Raw genomic sequence first — 16,955 nt, forward strand, 5'->3', positions numbered from 1 at the left:
ACCGTCCAAAGGACGAGAAACCCGAAGTGTAAGAGATCATCGCCGAAGGGGGAGAGGAATAACCCAAAAGAGTATGTCCTCTCCCTCCCGAAGAAAGAATTGTCTCACTCTTCGGGCAACGGTGCTTCCAATCATCATCCGTGTTGAGTTCTGTGGCTAGGTTAGGAAACCCAAGCCGGACGTATACTATAGAAATGATCCTATGGAGTATCGTCGATGGTTTTTCGTGGAGCGAGTCGTGCCCTTTTATAGTGATTCCGTGTGGGGAAGAGCAGTCACTGTGGGGGTATGGAGAGGCAACGATTACCGAGTAATAGTGATGCGAAAAACTTTTTTGGAAAACTAACTAGTAGTACCGTAATTATCAGTATCTATCTATTATACACAACATTAGTTTTCACTATATATTTTAATGGACTCTAGTGATAATTGATCTTGTTTCATTATTTCGTTTTCCGTGATTTGACGCACTCTACCGAGCATGTCATCTCCGCCGCGGGGGAACAACAGAAGGAAAACTACGTTATAGAAAAATAAGTTTGTCATGGAGCAGACAGTTGATACTAGGGTAATTAATACCAATCACCAGGATGTGATTCTTGATGTCGCGTACGGTAAGTTGTGCTGTTGAACTGAAGAACCACAGGAAACACCTGGTTACATTACATGTCTTATTTAGGAGAAAAGAAGGATTTGTTACTGACATCTGCTAGATTTTTATGGACAACGCATGGCGACGTGTTCGGCGGACCAACATGTAAAAATATATGATTTGGATGAATCCACCAAGGAATGGGTTCCCGTTGCGACATTCAAAGCCGGAGACGCAAGTGTATTGCGTCTAATGTGGGCCCATCCAGAATATGGACAAGCAGTCGCGACATGCAGTTTGGACCGTACAGTACGCATATTCACCGAACAAGAAGCAGAAGCAGACACGAAGAAATGGGTGGAAAGTGCTAGATTAACGGATGCCCGAAGCTCTGTAATGGATATTTGCTTTGCTCCTGTCCGTCTGGGCTGTAAACTGGCAACAGTAGCTGCTGATGCTACTGTTCGTATTTACGAAGCCATAGAACCTGGAAACATGGCAAGCTGGACACTGCTAGAAGAGTTTGGCTTAATGAAAAATCCACCTTCTCGCAATGTCGAGTGTTCTTTCTGCGTTCGTTGGTGTCCCTCTCGTTGGCACAACCAAATGCTTGCCGTCGGTTGTATGGACCAAGTCCTGCTGTATTCATATAATAGAAAAAACAAGTGGACAAAGGTCGGCTCACTTGATGGTCACACAGACTTGGTTCGCGACATCGCCTGGGCCCCAAGTCTCGGCAAAAATTACCATCTTGTTGCTACCGGCTGCAAGGATGGCAGACTGCGTCTATTCAAGTTGAATCGCAACTTTGAGTCCGCTGTTCAGCCATACCTCATGACCGACAGCGTGTCTGAAAACGAAGATGGAGAAATGACAAACTCAAATGTTGAAGCCGAAGATGTGGAAGTTGAGCTTGTTGGAAACTACGATCATTTCAAGAGCCAGGTCTGGCGTTGTGAATTCAACGTTACAGGCACCATCTTGAGCACCAGTGGCGACGATGGATGTGTGCGTCTATGGAAAACATCATATGCCAACCAGTTTAACTGCATTTCCGTTATATCTCTTCAACGAGAGAACAAATCATTTTCTAGCAATTAACTTTGGATGTCGATTGGGCAACGGCAACGTTAGACCCTTGTTTAATGATTGTAAAAACATAAAGAGAAAGGTTTAATATTAACAAGACATGACAAAATCATGTTTTCGAAAAGGAGTTTCTCATAACGAAGCTTTTATTCTCCATCACATACTACTAATTTGAGCTGATAAAGAATGTTTATATTGTTATATCATGTGCCTTGCCAGAACTAGTTTAGCAGTAATTAAGGCGGAAGATGTCGTTCAAAACAAAGTAGTTTCCGTTGTCGTTGACAAGATGGAAAACTTGGCTGTAGCGTTGAGGGTTTTGCTCCTCATCCAACTAGACGGTATTCATTAGTATACCGTACACAAATGGGCTATGACACAAATGTACTTACCAGAAGCTCACCAGTGACCATGACAATAACATTGCCATTTTGACCTGTGGGTTGGGCGTCCAAGGTGGAGACACGGTGTTGAACACGTTGGAAGGGAAGAGACTGCATGTTATGTTAGAATTGAGGGTTCAGGATCGATCGTCACTGCATACGGAAAGTTTCTCTGTGATGTTGGCAACACCTTGAACTTGGGTGTTTTCAAAAGTCAACATAGACTCATTTCTCTAAATACAAAGTCAGTACAAGCACTCATATCGGTAATAAAAACCAGTAAACGTACGTAGAGAGGAGCCAACTGAGAACGATCAGCGTCGAACGTTTGGTAGTAGAAGGTGGTGAACTGAGTAGCCAAAGCGTTGAAATCTGACATTCTCTATTAGTATCTAACGGTCAAAAACTGCATACCGGACATCTTTTGTGTTTGGTAGTTGGACAAAGCTGCTAAGTCGAAGAAAAACGTGGAAATACTCTAAGTCAACAGTTGATTCGCTGAAACGTCGCAAGCTCGAATCGAGAAGCTCGCTAAATCCATTCTTAATGCAAACGCGGGCGCGTCGTAAACAATTGAAAGCTTTCTTTTCTACAGCTTCGCACATGTCCGCTACCACTGTGGACCAAATTCGGATTTGCTATTATAGAAAAACATTACTAGTATGTGAAATAATACAACTGGGAAAGTCGCAAGCTTTGAAGGAATAGATAGTGAAAGGATGGCAAGCGAACAACAGTGTGAAACAAAAAAGGAAAAGACATATAGTAAGCCCAAATTTGGACGGTAAAAGCGATTGAGTCAACAATGGTAAAAAAGGCTTGAGTAAAAAAGAGAATGGAAGATGGGTTGCGGAATATAGAAATAAAAACGATAAAAGGGAGTCATGAACGAGAGAGTTCGAGGAAGGTATACTTTTCAAAAACAAAAGTGTGAATGACAACGCATGCGTTTACCAACCATAATATAATACAAGGGAAACAAACCTTGTTTGAGGATCAAGCCCGGTAGTTGTGTATGTGTGTCATGATAAAGGCTTAGACATTTTAGTGCAGACCAGCTAAGTAAGCGTCAGTTAAGTAACAAGAATCGAACGCCTGTATCTTTCTGTACGAAGAAAACACAACAAAAACGTAGAAACGACAAAGGACCCGTAAATGTGCATCAGGCTAAAAAGAGTCGAGTGTATGAGAATGTAAAGCAACAGAAACCGTAAGGTTGATAAAGCTAGTTTGTCATAAGCATAGGAATATATAAAGGATAAGGAGACGAAAACCGTGAAGCGCACACGGTGATTAATCAAATCGTTTTCAACCTAAGTATCGAACTTTGATCCAAAAAGACTTGTCTCATCATCATCATCACCGTTGGATTGCAGATTGAGCGTCGTACTGCGAGTCAAATTGGAGGAGTTCGAGAGCGATGTATGACTAGCATCGTGTTCGTCAGTGTGGTGGGTGAGAGAAAGGTTATCGAGTTCTTCATTAAGAGCCTCATCGTCGTCGACAAACGTGAAGCCCCTAAATCTGTCTTGCATTGTATCTGAGATGGGAGTGCTCGCTTGAGCAAGGTCGTTGTGATCGTTCAATCGAGACACATTTGTGCTGGTGAATTCGGTATCGAAATTCGATACGTCGTCCTCGCTAGATACATGCGGTTTATATGGCGGTTTAACTTTTTTCTTCGCGAGAGCATCCCAGTCAATGTCGCTAAAAAAAGGATGCTCCTTTAACTCCTCCGCGTCGCCAATCGCGCCTAACCGATGTCGAGGGTTACGATTTAATAATCCCCGGACAAAGTTACGACCCTCCTGAGAAAGTGTATCCTTGGGGAAGCGAACCTTACCAAAGGCAATGTTCCGATACATCTGTTGCGTATCTTCGGAATAGAATGGGCTCCAGCCGCAACACATCTCGAAAACCAGTACACCTAGAGACCAAAAATCAACCATCCGGGTATAACCACCCTCTTCCAGTAAGACTTCAGGAGCAAGGTATTCCGTCGTACCACAAAAGGTGTTTGTCGTAGAATTCGTGGACAGGTTTGCTTTGGATAAGCCAAAATCACAAAGAGCAATATGGCCATTCGCATCCAGTAAAATGTTCTCGGGTTTCAGATCCCGGTATACAATGTTGTGTTTGTGCAGATGTTCAAGGGCCAGGACGAGTTCTGCAATATAAAACTTCGCACGGGGTTCAGGAAACTTGCCTTCATGCTGTAAGTGCCAGAAGAGCTCGCCTCCGCTTAAATAATCAGTCACTAGGTACAGATCGGTAGCTGTTTGAAAGGAGAACTTTAGTGACACGATGAATGGCGACTCCTCCATCGTCGTGCGCACAAGAATGTTTCGCTCGCCAATGGTGTGTGCGACTTCCTTTTTCCGAATGATGAGTTTCTTTGAAAGTTTTTTCATCGCGTAAATACGCTTTGTGTCCTTTTTCATGACTTGGTAAACCTGTCCGAAGGTTCCTAAGAAAGTGTTAGTATGAGATGGACTGATAAACACGTTTTCGTCCTTACCTTTTCCAACCAGGCGTAGCACCTTAAAGTCCTCGGGACCGTAGTGCTTGTGTTCAACACGCTCGAATATCGTCTGAACCAAGATCTCCCCGTCCATGGGGATGCCCATGTCAAATGGTTCAAGCTTGTACCATGATTCATGCATGTACTCATGCACAAATACCGGCTTAATACGCACACCGCCGAGAAAGGCGTCGTGTCTGCAGCGGTCATACAGATTGATGTAAAGTTCACCGCTCGGTCTGGCGACATCGAACACGACTTCACGGTTCCACTTGGGACACCGTAAGGCAGAGTACGAAAGATCGAGTGAGTGCAGCTGTGTGTACGAGTTGTGATGACTTGGATCCGCAATCGGCCGCGGTCTACAGGGAATGGAAATACTGCGGCTCGAAAGTGATGATGACAATGGAGCTTGAGACGTGTTGGCGTCGACTACGAAGTCGTTCTTTTCATATGAAATCACCGCATACGGCTCGGCTCGTGATTCAGATATAAGAAGGTCACGGGCCTCACACAGTTTCACTGTTAAACGGCCATATGTTGGAGGGAATGAACCGTTTGCGACGTCTTCGTTGGACGTGTTGTTTTTAGTACGCAAATGTGAGTCAGAATGGACTTTGTTTTTAAGACCGGAGGATTTATCAACTGCCAAGGATTGGTTAGAGTTGTTTAATTTACTCAGGCCCTAAATTTTTTTCTGTTAGCGAACCTCAAAACGCGCCCTTCCGTCCCATTGTTTCTGGACTAGCTATGCGAATGATTTCGTACCAAATGTGGAATGGACGGCTGCCGATAATCTAACAGTGTTGGTTTTCGAAAGGAACCAAAGCTCGAAGAAGGAGATGGGCCAGAAGACGCAGTCGGCGTGGCATCTGGGTCATAGAAAATATTAGCAGCCTCTCGATTCTGCTGCGAACCGCCGGGAATCTGCGTAGGAGATGGACATTTCGCATGGAACAAACTTTTGGCGAACTCGGTCATTGTGGCAGACCGATGGAGCCCTGGTGCGAATATGGGTAATTATGATAAAGACGGAAGATGGATGAACTTATCCCTCCCTGCTGAGTCGACAAAGGGAGTGTGTTGTTCTGGTACCGAAGTCTCTTCCCGTCTCCGCACACCTCGCACCGTCTGTGTCCACACAGCGGCCACACCGAGAATAGGTGAGGTGGGGGCTGTGGGTGTAAGGCCGGCTGGGAAGAGATGCAATGAGTTAAGAAATAAAACAAGATAGGAGATTCATATGCCGAAGTAGGTGCCGTACTACTGCCTTTTTGCACCCGAGCTGAGTAGTGAGGAGGGGAGAGAAGTACAGGGACTGCCGAGAAAAAGGTGTCATTGTAAGAAACACGACGAGAACTGCCGTAGGACAGAGTTAGTTATCAAAGAGATTGTAAGAATCGTAAGGCCCATTGAGATTCGCATGGACTTTTTTTAGTTGCTGCAGAACAACTATAAGCTCTACGTGCGAGGATCCTCTTTTTCTCTGCCCATTCCCCTTAGATATACCCATAGAAACCGAATACATTTTTCTATCAAATGCTGCCTATTATTTTAAAGGCGTTAAATTAACGACACCAAAAATCCACTTTTATATTTTTAAGCCAACAGATTTGACTTCGACGAGCTTAGGCGGAATCCTCTCCGGATGGCTCATCAGATTCTGCCTCTGCATCTGAACCGAAATCCTCAGCAGGTTTATCCTGGTGAACATCGGACTCTTTGCGTTTTTTGCTTGCCTTTTTACGCTCAACGTTGGCAGCTTGTTCACGTTTGCGCTTTTCCTTCAAAGCACGGCGCTCGACGTGCAGCTTTTCAAGCTCCGCGGACTCCTTCTCTGTCTTCTGCACCAGCTTGTGGTATAAGACTTTTCCGTCAGACACACCCTCGGTGACCTTGACCAAGTCGAGGGTCATGCGAGGACCAACTTCAACAAGTTTCACTGCTTGTTGACGCGGCTTCAATGCATCAATGTCGCCCAAGTCGCCAAGAGATGAAGGTAAAGCAGGGCGATCCACCTCAACGGTAGCATCCTCATCAACCTCCGAGTCACTGGCCATACCAGAAGCACCCTCACCCTTCAAGACGAAGTCGGAAATATCTTGGACGGAGTGCAAATCAGGCATATTGCCTGGGTTCTGTTGTGCCTTTACAAGACGCTTGACTGGCCGAGAAAGTCCAACGGGTTTCATTGTAATGATGTAGTGGCGAACATCAATTAAACCGTCCTCTCTACGGTTCAAGAGCATAACACGTCTCACGGAATTGATGTTCGCACTCTGCACAGACAATGGAGGAAATAAGTTTTGGAACATAGTACTCATCAAAGCTTCATGGGGAGCTTCCTTAGAAGACTTTGTGTTGAAGTGATTCATCACAAGCAAAGGAGGAGTAAGATATTCCGTAGTAGGAGATTTCGGGTTTTTCTGCATACGACGCAAATCCTTGCTCAGCATGTAATCTACAACACGGAAGTGAAGTGTAGGACCGTGTGGTGTTCTGATGAAACGCAAGTACGGACTTTTTTCGGTTCTTGACAAAACAAGAAGATGTGTAACACCCAATGGACCAGCCATGGTTATGTAATCTTTCAGCTTATTGCTTCTACGTTCCTAGTCACCGTTAGCACATTATTGACTTAAAAAGAAAGTACCTTTAAACGAATTGCCGTGTGGGGTTCCATCATGTGTCGAATATCGCGAGTTAGATAAGACAAACTTTTGCCAACTTCTGATGCTCCGGTACGAATAACCATCTATAACACAGGTACGTTAGCTCCAAAACAGCCAGAATGAAGATTATCAGTAAAAATAATTTTCAGAATTAATTTCTTCGTGATTTTGAGGAAAACACTTACCGACTTCGGAATACTCTGTCCAGAAGCAGTAGCATCATTTTTAAGATGGGTTCTTTTCTTTGACTAAATTCTTATTAGCATTTACAATCAATTAAACGCGTTTCAACGCACTCTTTTCTTTCCAATTCCTCCCATTGTTGTTGCTGGTTCCTGGTAACTCTGCCCAGTTACTCCTTCACTAAGGCACTCAATCGTTTGCGAGGATTAAGCGATGTTAGGCGAACTTAAGCGAGAGTTGAAATAATTAAAGATGTCCCAAGGCGTTTGAAGGTTGAATAGAAACACTATAACGAATGCGTTCAGCTTCTGTATGTGTGCGTAATTTTTTCTGGATTTTCCGGATTTATTTATTAATTTATTCATGTGTTTAAATTAAGTTTTTGTATTCTTTTTTCTAGTATATCATTATCAAAAACAATACTAAACTATATTTACTATCAAAAAAAAGTCCTATTTTTACCCGTTATTTTGCCGTGCAATGAACTTTACATTCGCTTAACCGATCTTTAATCTGTTTTTTAATGGAGAATAGCTTAAAATGAATACCAAGTGCAATCGAATAAATGCTTTAAACAATTATTCAAGTCACATTGCTGGCTCTGAACCGTTCAAAAAATAATATAATGTGCATATCTATTACAGCTAATCACTTAATTTGATGAAACATTAATCGTAGTGATTATTAGCTCCATATACAACCAATTTATGCCCGCTAAATGCTACCCTGTCATCAAATCATCTGATTCATTTATTTAGGACAACCATTTTATATCTCATTCTTCCTTTGAAATATCACAACCCCCAATTTGTAGTAATAACTCAAGGTTTCAGCATGTCTCAAAGTTGGAACTTTACCTCTTAGGGATTTGCGCACCTTTTCTTCAATTTCGCTTCTTCAAAAGCCTGCTGCTTCTTCTCTAAGGCAGTTTGGCTTGTGTACTCCTTGGGCGCACTTCAAATATAAAGAACTTGACGTTCGTCCTTGGAAGACCTCAAACTTAACAATCTATTCACTCTCTCCTCGTCTCGAACATATTGAGCAATCATTTGCTGTATTGCAATTCAGCTGAGTTTTATTCACTGGGTAAAGATTGCATTTCAAAACTTAAAAGGAAATTATGGTACCATTTTCATAATTAAACACTTTTATGGCTTTTCTTTGATGAGCGTTCTGAAATCAAATTTCAATTATGTTTTCACGTTGTTTCCGACATTTTCATACTCATCAAATATATCGTACCGCAAAATTAAAACCTTACCAAGCTGTATGTTCATCAATTCGACGTCTTGTGCAAAAAATGTTAACGTAATTTAGTCATACATTGAAAGTGCTTACGCTTACGTCTTGAAGCAAAAAGCGAATGCCTCGTCACATTATCAAGAACAGAACAGCCTAAGTGATGACGACGAAGTTGTTTTACTGCCTCCCCCGAACATTACAGGCAAGCTGCATATCGGTCATGCTCTAACTATCGCAATACAGGTATGTATTCGTGATTTCTAAAAAATTCTGATCTTTATAGGATGCAATATGTCGCTACATGAGAATGTCTGGAAAGAAGGTTCGCTTTATTCCCGGTATGGACCATGCGGGTATCGCAACTCAGAGCGTTATTGAACAAAACCTAGAAAGGATAGGGGTAAAATGAACCCAGTATTTATATTCAGATCACGCTAACTTACTGATCCAAAGAGCAGGCCTCGCGAACTGAGTCGCTCATCGTTGCTTGAGTACGCAAAAACTTGGGAAGCGGGCTACAGAGCAAAAATAAAAGAGCAGCTACAATCCATGGCTGCCATATTCGACTGGAGTCAAATGTATTACACTTTGGACGAAATACGGTCTGAAGCAGTAGTTGATGCATTCGTCAGATTGCACGAACAGGGACTTATTTACAGAAAATCGCGCTTTGTGAATTGGTCCTGTAAACTTCAAAGCGTAATTTCAGATATTGAAGTTACCCATATGGATGTCAAACACGGGCAAACATATACTTTCGGAGATACAAACGTGTAAGAAATAATACCTTCTCGATTTCAATCGATGCTAAAACAGGCATAGTCCTATCGGTTATATGTACAACATTGCCTATCCATTAACTGATTCTTCGGATGGGTATATCGTTGTTTCTACCACACGACCTGAGACGATGTTTGGTGATGTCGCAATTGCAGTCAATCCAATGGATTCAAGGTATACACAGTTTATCGGAAAATACGTGTATCACCCTTTTGACCTTACTGTTCAGTTACCCATTATTGGCGATATAGCTGTGGACCCGGATTTCGGTACTGGCGCAATGAAGGTAACACCGTCACATAGTGCTGTTGATTTTGAAATTGCGTGTAGACATAATCTTCGACAGAAGCAATCAATCGCGTACGATGGTACGCTGATGAATGTTCCCGTAATGTTCGTTGGTATGGATCGCTTAGCTGCAAGAGTACCTTTGGTCGAGCAGTTACAAAGCATGGGGCTTTTGCTTCTCGTTAAAGAACACGAACAAACACTTTCGTTTTGTTCCAGGACTGGTGATCTCATAGAACCTTTTTTGCTTCCACAATGGTACATACATATGCAGCCACTTGGTAACCAAGTTTTAAGTCTTATGCAGACACAGCCTCTGGATATACAGCCTTCAAAGTTTCTAAAACAATGGACACAACACTTGAATTCTATGCAAGATTGGTGCGTGTCCCGCCAGATTTGGTGGGGCCATCGTATACCGGCTTACCAGGTTTTAGGAACAGATGAATGGGTTGCAGCAAGAAATTTAAGTGAAGCATTAGAAAAGTCAAACGGGAGACCAGTACAACAAGATCTAGACACACTCGACACCTGGTTTTCTTCAGCGCTTCTTCCGATTTCCATCTTCTCGTGGCCCCATTGCAAGAGTTCAATTCCACCTCTTGCTTTGATAGAAAGCGGTTCGGACATTTTATTTTTCTGGATAGTCCGAATGGCGACTCTGTGCTCTCATTTTACAAACAAAATCCCTTTCAAAAAGATCGCACTTCATCCTTTACTTCGCGATGCAGAAGGAAGAAAAATGTCAAAGTCCCTGGGTAATGTTATCGACCCGACAGATGTAGTCCAAGGTACAACTTCAGAGAAAATGGTACAACAACTTCGTTCTAGCAATCTTACAAAAAGGGAACGCGAAAATTCAATACGCCAGCTGCGATTGAAATACCCCAACGGCCTTCGACCATATGGCCTTGATGCCTTACGATTCGGACTGCTACGTGTATTACGAAAAGAACACAACTTAAATGTAGACACCCAAGATTTCGAATATGCTCATTTATTTGTAACGAAGCTTTGGAATATTTTTCGCTTTGTTAGTATTCATTACTCACAAACAAAAGAGCCTACATTTAAAGGACAGACAACTTATCCCGTTTTGATTCGTGGTCTTCGATCGAAAATCGGTCGCTTATTAAAATCATGTAATGATGCATTTTCTGCGAACAAGCCTCAGGATGCCATTCCGGCACTTTATGATATTCTTGTAAACGATATTTGCAACAGTTATGTCACACTGAGTAGGGCTGCTTTTTTGAACGAAAGTGAAGAAAAGCAAATCCTCTACGTCTCGTTTCTTAACAAAGCGCTCAAAGTTATACTGAACGTTGCTCATCCTTTAATCCCACAAATTACCGAGGTTCTACATTCGATCTTTGAGCCCAATGATCCAATGCTACTTGTTGATCATCCATTCCCAAAACCAGATTTTCTTGCGTATCCTATAGATGAGCAAGCGGAACAGGTTGTCACCGAAGCTATGAACCTTGCAAAAGTCTTACGAAGACTTCTTAAGGAGGAAAACATACAGCAGTCAAGCAAGGATGCGAGTATATATGTCGAAACCGATTTGTCTGCACTTTCACAATTTCAAACAGATCTGGAAATTGGGTGTCATTGTCGGTTATTCTTTGGAAACTTGAAGGCAGAAAATGATCTAGCATTTGGAAAACTGGTTGTATCCAGCCAAACAGTTTTACGTTACCGACTGTCAAGAAAAACGCTCTCCTCATCTGTTAACGTGGAGAACCAGCTCTGTAAGATTCATGATCGACTAGCTACCGTTGAGAAAAGAATCAGTAAGCTGGACAAAAATAAAACACCGCTTCATATTCAAGAACGAGAGATCGCCATCCGTGAAGAACTTCTTGCAATGTTACACAAACTGAGGCCAGAATAAATGGGTGAGTGTTTATAACCAGCTAACACACTTACAAGAATCCTTCTCGGAGAATCATCAGCAATGCCATATAAAGTTTCGATTTCGACATCACCTTTAGTGTAAATTAATAATTATGGTAATCGAAGCACCATTCCTCCGTCGAAAGTTACTTTCATTTCATTATAAAAATACTACATACATAACCTCGCTGGCAGGTACTCAAAGGAACTATCATATTCTTGATACTGTCATAACAAATTCCATAGGAAAGACGTAAACGATGAACAAGTGAATAAACGCCTCAATGATCTAACTCCAATTCCCGAGACACGATCTCATCTCCGTATCGACCGGCAACATATAGTGTGCCCCTCTGCCCATGATCGTCTTCACCATGAGATTTCAAGTGACGGGACATTTGAAATGCCGGCACCACCACCAGGTTGGCGTACAGTTGAAATTGAACTATTGAAAAAAAACGTGAATATAGCCACGCTGAGGGACAAGAGTGAACTAATCTTCTTCATAAGTTTGACCTGTAGATGCAGAAACAATGAATTGGGGAGAAATTGACGGCGCAACTGTGATTGATGAGCGCACGGACATGCTCCGCGTGAAGTCGGCATTTGTCACATACTCAAGAAAGATGCGGTTTTGTTTTTCCACTGGTAAGTCGTATGTGTCTCGTCTTACGGATTAAACTTATTTTTCCGCACTGTTGATATCTAAAATAAAGGTTCCTTGAAAAAAGTTCCGTAATAACCATTCCTAGTCTCTGACACGGGTGATCTTAACCTGCCTCTGAGTTATGTCCTCTGGGCTCATCCATGGGATCAATCTTCGGCGGTTTTGAAGTATATTAAATCAGAACAAGCTGAAGTGGAGCAATGCAAGATCGATGGTATTGCCGATGTGCAGGAGTTTTGCGACACAGTCGTCGATATGGCATATAAAGGTAAGCAATACAGTTAGGCAGTAGTCATAAAGAGAACTTCTCTGTTCCTGTGGCTTGATACCTGTTATGACGAGTCTTGATATGCTCGGGGATAATAATTCATTCTCTCCGTTCTGTGTGTATTCCGCGGACTAACATTCTTCAGATGCAAAGATAAAGAAACGTTTTAAAGTATTTATTAATCCTTTCGGCGGAAAAGGACAAGCGGTACAAATTTGGGAGAATCAAGCTGAACCCATTTTTGCTGCAGGCAACTGCGAATATGAGATTGTATGTACTGAATACCAAAACCATGCGCGGGAAGTCATCAGACAAATGGACTTTAACACTGTCGATGCTATTATTTCTGTCGGTGGTGACGGTTTGCTTCACGAAATTCTGAATGGTGTCGCTGAGAGAAAGGACCATCTTGAAGCGTTTGAAACACCTATTTGTATGATCCCGGGAGGTACTGGTAATGCCTTTGGGTTTAATGCCACTAAAACGAAACACCCTGGCTTGGCCGCCTTTCGTATCCTTAAAGGCATTCCTACTCACTACGATCTGCTATCTTTCACGCAAAAAGGCAAGAGATGCGTGTCATTTCTCACTGCCAATTATGGTATCGTCGCGGATGCGGATATTGGAACAGACAACTTGCGTTTCATGGGCGAAAACCGGGCTGTTCTTGGCTTTTTGATGCGTCTATTTCGTACGCCAGATTGGAAATGCCGTGTTGATATGGACGTTGTGTCATCAAATAGAGAGGAAATAAGAAGGATGTACTTACGCACACTCCCATCGGGCTCAATTCTGGAACGGGAAATCCCAAAACCATTACAACGAGACAGAGATTTGACTAATTTACAGTACGGAGACGAGACCTCCCCAATTCCGGAGAACTGGGTCTCTCTTGATATACCAGACTTGGTTGTTTTTTGTGCGGGAAAACTGCAGTACATTGCTCCTGATGTTCGAATGTTTCCCACTGTACGCAACGATGATGGTACAATTGATATTGGAATAGTGCGCAGCACCGATTTCCGCTCTAGCTTGATGGACATGTTTTCCAAAGTGGAAACGGGAAAGCATTTCTATAATGATACCCTTGAGTATTACAAAGTTCGAGCATTTAGATTTACGCCAATACTCACGGAAAGCTCACATTTTTTTGCGTTGGATGGCGAAAGTTATCCTGTGGCTCCTTTTCAATGCGAAGTGTTACCAAGTTTAGGGACAACATTAAGTCCCCTCGGCTCTTTTCTTCTCCCCCCGATCTAGTCTGTTCAAGCGCGTTTCGGCGGATCCATTGCTTGAGTTAGCCCCGTGACAATTTCCAATTAGTCGCCATTTTGCAGGCCCTTTATTATCAACGATAATGGTTTATATGCCGCTTTCTCCAAAATCATGAGCTGATCATGACCATTGTTCTTTCTGTTTTGCTTACTTGCTGCTCTGGATTTTTTATCAGGGCACTTTCGCAATCACAAACCCCGCTCTTTTCCTTTTGCCTATCCTTCCATTCTATTCATTTCTTTCTTCCGTCGTTTTTTATTTTGAACTGTTGATGAGTACTCTTTCGTCCTTTCTTACGACTTTCATCTCTCGTCAGAGGCAATTCTTCATTCCCTAGTGTAGTGAATTTTCTACGTATGCTTCTGATTTTGAGAATGCAGCTGAAAGCTACCACAATGTTGTATATGCAGTAAACGTTGATTTGTTTGCGTGTTAGGCAGTGCACTGTCAATTGAAACTTATAGTTATAAAATGGGTCTTGAAGCGACCATAAATTGGAGTAATCCGAAGAGTGCGAGCTAAGGTAGTTCTTCTAAGTAACTTCACTATCATGTGTTTTTTCACTTAAAACGCTATGATTTGACAATGAATCGACGATGTACATGGACAAATACTGATATGCCTTTGATAGGGTTACTCAGCCTGTCATTCTGGATCACATCAATTTGTAGATTAGTTCATAAAGCTGGACATGAAACGTTAAATCCATATACAACCCGTTATTTAATGTTCTGTTTTTCCAAAACATGTTCGCAAGGACTCGTTTAATTTATCTTAGCGAGTCGCAAATCGGCCATTTGCGCTCGATTATAATACTCCCCAACGGCCTTTCTTTATTGACATGAATCTTATTCGTCTACTCTAAATGTTGAGTTAATTACTAAAATCGGAGTATAGAACAAACACGCTTTACAGCTTCAATGTAGGTTTTGACTCGTAACTTTCTAAGCGGTATTCCAAAAATACTCTATTTCAAAAGACAATGCAAGAAAAACGATCTTCAATGTGCAATTGCATCGATTGGACGTTTCTAATAGATTTTGGTCGCTTCAATACGGCCGATTCAATCTAAGCATTTACCGGATTCTGTCAATGAACGGCATTCTTCCGCCCCACATTCTAGTGTATATTCCCCTATTACTTAACACTACACCCCCACCTAGCCTCTCACTATCCCACTATTCATCCCTCAACCCCAAATCCGTAACGCCTGTTTGCGTCTTAATTCTCTCGTTTTCACTGAATCCTCTTAATTTAATCTTAATACAGTGTCTTCTTGTCCTCTTTTTTTCTCTTTATTCTAATTTTTTGTTGTTAAATCTGACTGGAAATGGGATTTCAATCGGATTTAGTTTTTTGGGACGTTATATTCTCTGGACTAGGGACATTTGTTTCGGATAGTTGGCGGCGATTGTTTAAGAAAAAAGGCGACAATGATGTTGAATTTCCGTTGCAACTTGGCATCAATTTGGTGCGGCAATTTCTTGACGATAGCAGGAAATTTCCCGTCGGGGCCGTCCAAACTTTTTGTTCCCGTTCTCTCGTCAATAAGTCAAAATATAAGTTTTCTCCTGTGACTATAAGCAAGGAATGTATTGATAATGCAGCCGAACGTCTTCGATTATTTCTTGGACCCGAAGCACTAAGGGAATTCGGAGGGCCTAATTGGTGGCTTTACCGAAAACAAAAGTTAATTTCATGGTCTATGAAGCACAGGAAACAACATAAAAAATATCGAAATAACAAGGTCCTGTTTTACGTTCATGGAGGCGCTCATTTTCTGAGTACTGTCAAGGTGAATGCTTATCATATTCAACAACACATGGACACATTGGGTATTCAAGCATTCGCTCCAGAGATTCGACTTGCCCCTCAGTTTCCTGCACCATGTTCTGTCCATGATGCGTTATCTTCGTACTTGTATTTACTCACTTACACAAAACCAGAAGACATTGTGGTTATGGGCGACTCTTCAGGTGCTTCTGTTGCTTTAACTATGTTATGCTTGTTGCGTGATCAAAACCTTCCACTTCCTGCAGGCGCCGTTCTTGAATCGCCGTGGGTAGACTTGACACACAGTTTTCCGTCCATAACGAGTGAAGCCACCAAGGACTACATTCCGCCTTGTGGCTTTCACAGCCGTGCTAGCAAATTATGGCCGGTTACAAATCTTTCTAACCCTTCTCTCTTAGCAGAAACTTTACCGAAGTCGGCAAAAAGCTTAAATGACATGAGCGACAAGGAACTTTATCATCATTACAAACTCAAATTAACTGAATGCATAGATCAATGCCATGAAATTCTTGATGTTGTTAAGAAGCTGGATGACAGTAATACGCGGTTACCGATTGATGGCAATAACGTATTAACAGACATTCTTCGTCGCCTCCCATTTCAAGTGCAATACTACGCACCCAACCATATGCTGAAACATCCACTTGTTAGTCCCGTCTTCATGCCGAATTTAGGAGGGTTATGCCCAGTAATGGTTACTTCAGGAGGCGCTGAAATTATTCGCGACGAGATTTGTTACCTTGCACATAAAATGGCTAACGATAAGTACGATGGCCGGCATACAAAAGTTGTTTACGAGGTTTTTGATGATTGCTGTCACGTCGTCACAGCGCTCCCATTTTCAACGGCAACCAAAACCAGTCTCTCGAGGACTGCCAATTTTAATGCTTGGTGTCTGCGGCAAACGGATCCTTCCTTCGAGTCTTCAAACCGAAGATTGACAGGTCAGTTACCAAGTAACTTGCCTGGTATGCTACGTTTGCGTGTAACTCAAGATAATGTAGCCAGAGAAATGGAACCTCCAGAAGACATGGCCGGCGTAAGCATGCCGACTAACCTCATTGGCACTGTGCAATCCAAGGCCTTACGGCGGTGGTTAGAAGCCGAGATTCCGTTACTAGAAGCTAACAAAAAACGAATTGCTCAAACCCATACAAGAATTGCATTTGCAAGAGTGCATGGTCGACTACATCTTCCATCTGAATTTGAAAACGATTGTCCTCCTCTTTCTGCAATCTTTGCCAATGCTGTTATTCACTAGTGTTTACTACTCTCACAGCCTTCCGTTACTATGACAACGAT

The 16,955-nt window shown here is 42.3% G+C and overlaps 7 protein-coding genes across 7 annotated transcripts; 4 read left to right on the forward strand and 3 right to left on the reverse strand.

The window, feature by feature from the left end:
- The first annotated feature begins 447 nt into the window (after nt 1–447).
- SJAG_02424 (nucleoporin Seh1) lies at nt 448–1,968 on the forward strand. Its single transcript, XM_002173593.2, has 2 exons — nt 448–614; nt 714–1,968. The coding sequence occupies exons 1-2, from the start codon at nt 545–547 to the stop codon at nt 1,691–1,693; spliced, it is 1,050 nt and encodes a 349-aa protein (XP_002173629.1). The 5' UTR covers nt 448–544; the 3' UTR covers nt 1,694–1,968.
- SJAG_02425 (nuclear transport factor Nxt2) lies at nt 1,782–2,525 on the reverse strand. The gene is made up of 5 exons (XM_002173594.2): nt 2,479–2,525; nt 2,354–2,436; nt 2,226–2,297; nt 2,074–2,175; nt 1,782–2,015 (listed from the first exon to the last, which is right to left on the reverse strand). Exons 1-5 carry the CDS (start codon nt 2,483–2,485, stop codon nt 1,908–1,910), a joined length of 372 nt encoding a protein of 123 aa, XP_002173630.1. The 5' UTR covers nt 2,486–2,525; the 3' UTR covers nt 1,782–1,907.
- A 156-nt stretch (nt 2,526–2,681) lies between these two features.
- Nucleotides 2,682–5,742, reverse strand: SJAG_02426 (AGC/AKT protein kinase Sck1). Its single transcript, XM_002173595.2, has 3 exons — nt 5,354–5,742; nt 4,583–5,270; nt 2,682–4,531 (listed from the first exon to the last, which is right to left on the reverse strand). Exons 1-3 carry the CDS (start codon nt 5,564–5,566, stop codon nt 3,378–3,380), a joined length of 2,055 nt encoding a protein of 684 aa, XP_002173631.2. The 5' UTR covers nt 5,567–5,742; the 3' UTR covers nt 2,682–3,377.
- Nucleotides 5,743–6,104: 362 nt separating this feature from the next.
- Nucleotides 6,105–7,610, reverse strand: SJAG_02427 (RNA-binding protein). Its single transcript, XM_002173596.2, has 4 exons — nt 7,554–7,610; nt 7,443–7,505; nt 7,239–7,340; nt 6,105–7,197 (listed from the first exon to the last, which is right to left on the reverse strand). The coding sequence occupies exons 1-4, from the start codon at nt 7,575–7,577 to the stop codon at nt 6,214–6,216; spliced, it is 1,173 nt and encodes a 390-aa protein (XP_002173632.1). The 5' UTR covers nt 7,578–7,610; the 3' UTR covers nt 6,105–6,213.
- A 331-nt stretch (nt 7,611–7,941) lies between these two features.
- On the forward strand, nt 7,942–11,647 carry SJAG_02428 (valine-tRNA ligase Vrs2/Vas2; the record flags this gene model as incomplete). Its single annotated transcript, XM_002173597.2, has 5 exons — nt 7,942–8,707; nt 8,758–8,925; nt 8,966–9,082; nt 9,136–9,455; nt 9,505–11,647. The coding sequence occupies exons 1-5, from the start codon at nt 8,633–8,635 to the stop codon at nt 11,645–11,647; spliced, it is 2,823 nt and encodes a 940-aa protein (XP_002173633.1). The 5' UTR covers nt 7,942–8,632.
- A 535-nt stretch (nt 11,648–12,182) lies between these two features.
- On the forward strand, nt 12,183–14,409 carry SJAG_02429 (sphingoid long chain base kinase; the record flags this gene model as incomplete). Its single annotated transcript, XM_002173598.2, has 3 exons — nt 12,183–12,297; nt 12,402–12,584; nt 12,730–14,409. 3 exons carry the CDS (start codon nt 12,183–12,185, stop codon nt 13,842–13,844), a joined length of 1,413 nt encoding a protein of 470 aa, XP_002173634.2. The 3' UTR covers nt 13,845–14,409.
- Nucleotides 14,410–15,189: 780 nt separating this feature from the next.
- On the forward strand, nt 15,190–16,914 carry SJAG_02430 (esterase/lipase; the record flags this gene model as incomplete). Its single annotated transcript, XM_002173599.1, has 1 exon — nt 15,190–16,914. One exon carries the CDS (start codon nt 15,190–15,192, stop codon nt 16,912–16,914), a length of 1,725 nt encoding a protein of 574 aa, XP_002173635.1.
- Nucleotides 16,915–16,955: the final 41 nt, after the last annotated feature.

The sequence above is a fragment of the Schizosaccharomyces japonicus genome (genome assembly GCF_000149845.2).
Source record: "Schizosaccharomyces japonicus yFS275 unplaced genomic scaffold supercont5.1, whole genome shotgun sequence".
NCBI lineage: Eukaryota > Fungi > Ascomycota > Schizosaccharomycetes > Schizosaccharomycetales > Schizosaccharomycetaceae > Schizosaccharomyces > Schizosaccharomyces japonicus.

Excerpts from the sequence above, each read along its gene's own strand:
- SJAG_02424 (XM_002173593.2), top strand. The coding sequence starts at position 545 with ATGGAGCAGACAGTTGATACTAGGGTAATTAATACCAATCACCAGGAT. Across the intron at positions 615-713 it reads GATTCTTGATGTCGCGTACG|ATTTTTATGGACAACGCATG; the intron begins GTAAGTTGTGCT and ends GACATCTGCTAG.
- SJAG_02425 (XM_002173594.2), bottom strand. Across the intron at positions 2,176-2,225 it reads ACATCACAGAGAAACTTTCC|TCTCTTCCCTTCCAACGTGT; the intron begins GTATGCAGTGAC and ends CATAACATGCAG. Across the intron at positions 2,016-2,073 it reads TGGTCACTGGTGAGCTTCTG|TTGGATGAGGAGCAAAACCC; the intron begins GTAAGTACATTT and ends AATACCGTCTAG.
- SJAG_02426 (XM_002173595.2), bottom strand. The coding sequence starts at position 5,566 with ATGACCGAGTTCGCCAAAAGTTTGTTCCATGCGAAATGTCCATCTCCT. Across the intron at positions 5,271-5,353 it reads AGCCGTCCATTCCACATTTG|GGCCTGAGTAAATTAAACAA; the intron begins GTACGAAATCAT and ends AAAAAAATTTAG. Across the intron at positions 4,532-4,582 it reads GCTACGCCTGGTTGGAAAAG|GAACCTTCGGACAGGTTTAC; the intron begins GTAAGGACGAAA and ends ACACTTTCTTAG.
- SJAG_02427 (XM_002173596.2), bottom strand. The coding sequence starts at position 7,577 with ATGGGAGGAATTGGAAAGAAAAGA. Across the intron at positions 7,506-7,553 it reads GAGGAATTGGAAAGAAAAGA|TCAAAGAAAAGAACCCATCT; the intron begins GTGCGTTGAAAC and ends ATAAGAATTTAG. Across the intron at positions 7,198-7,238 it reads ACACGGCAATTCGTTTAAAG|GAACGTAGAAGCAATAAGCT; the intron begins GTACTTTCTTTT and ends AACGGTGACTAG.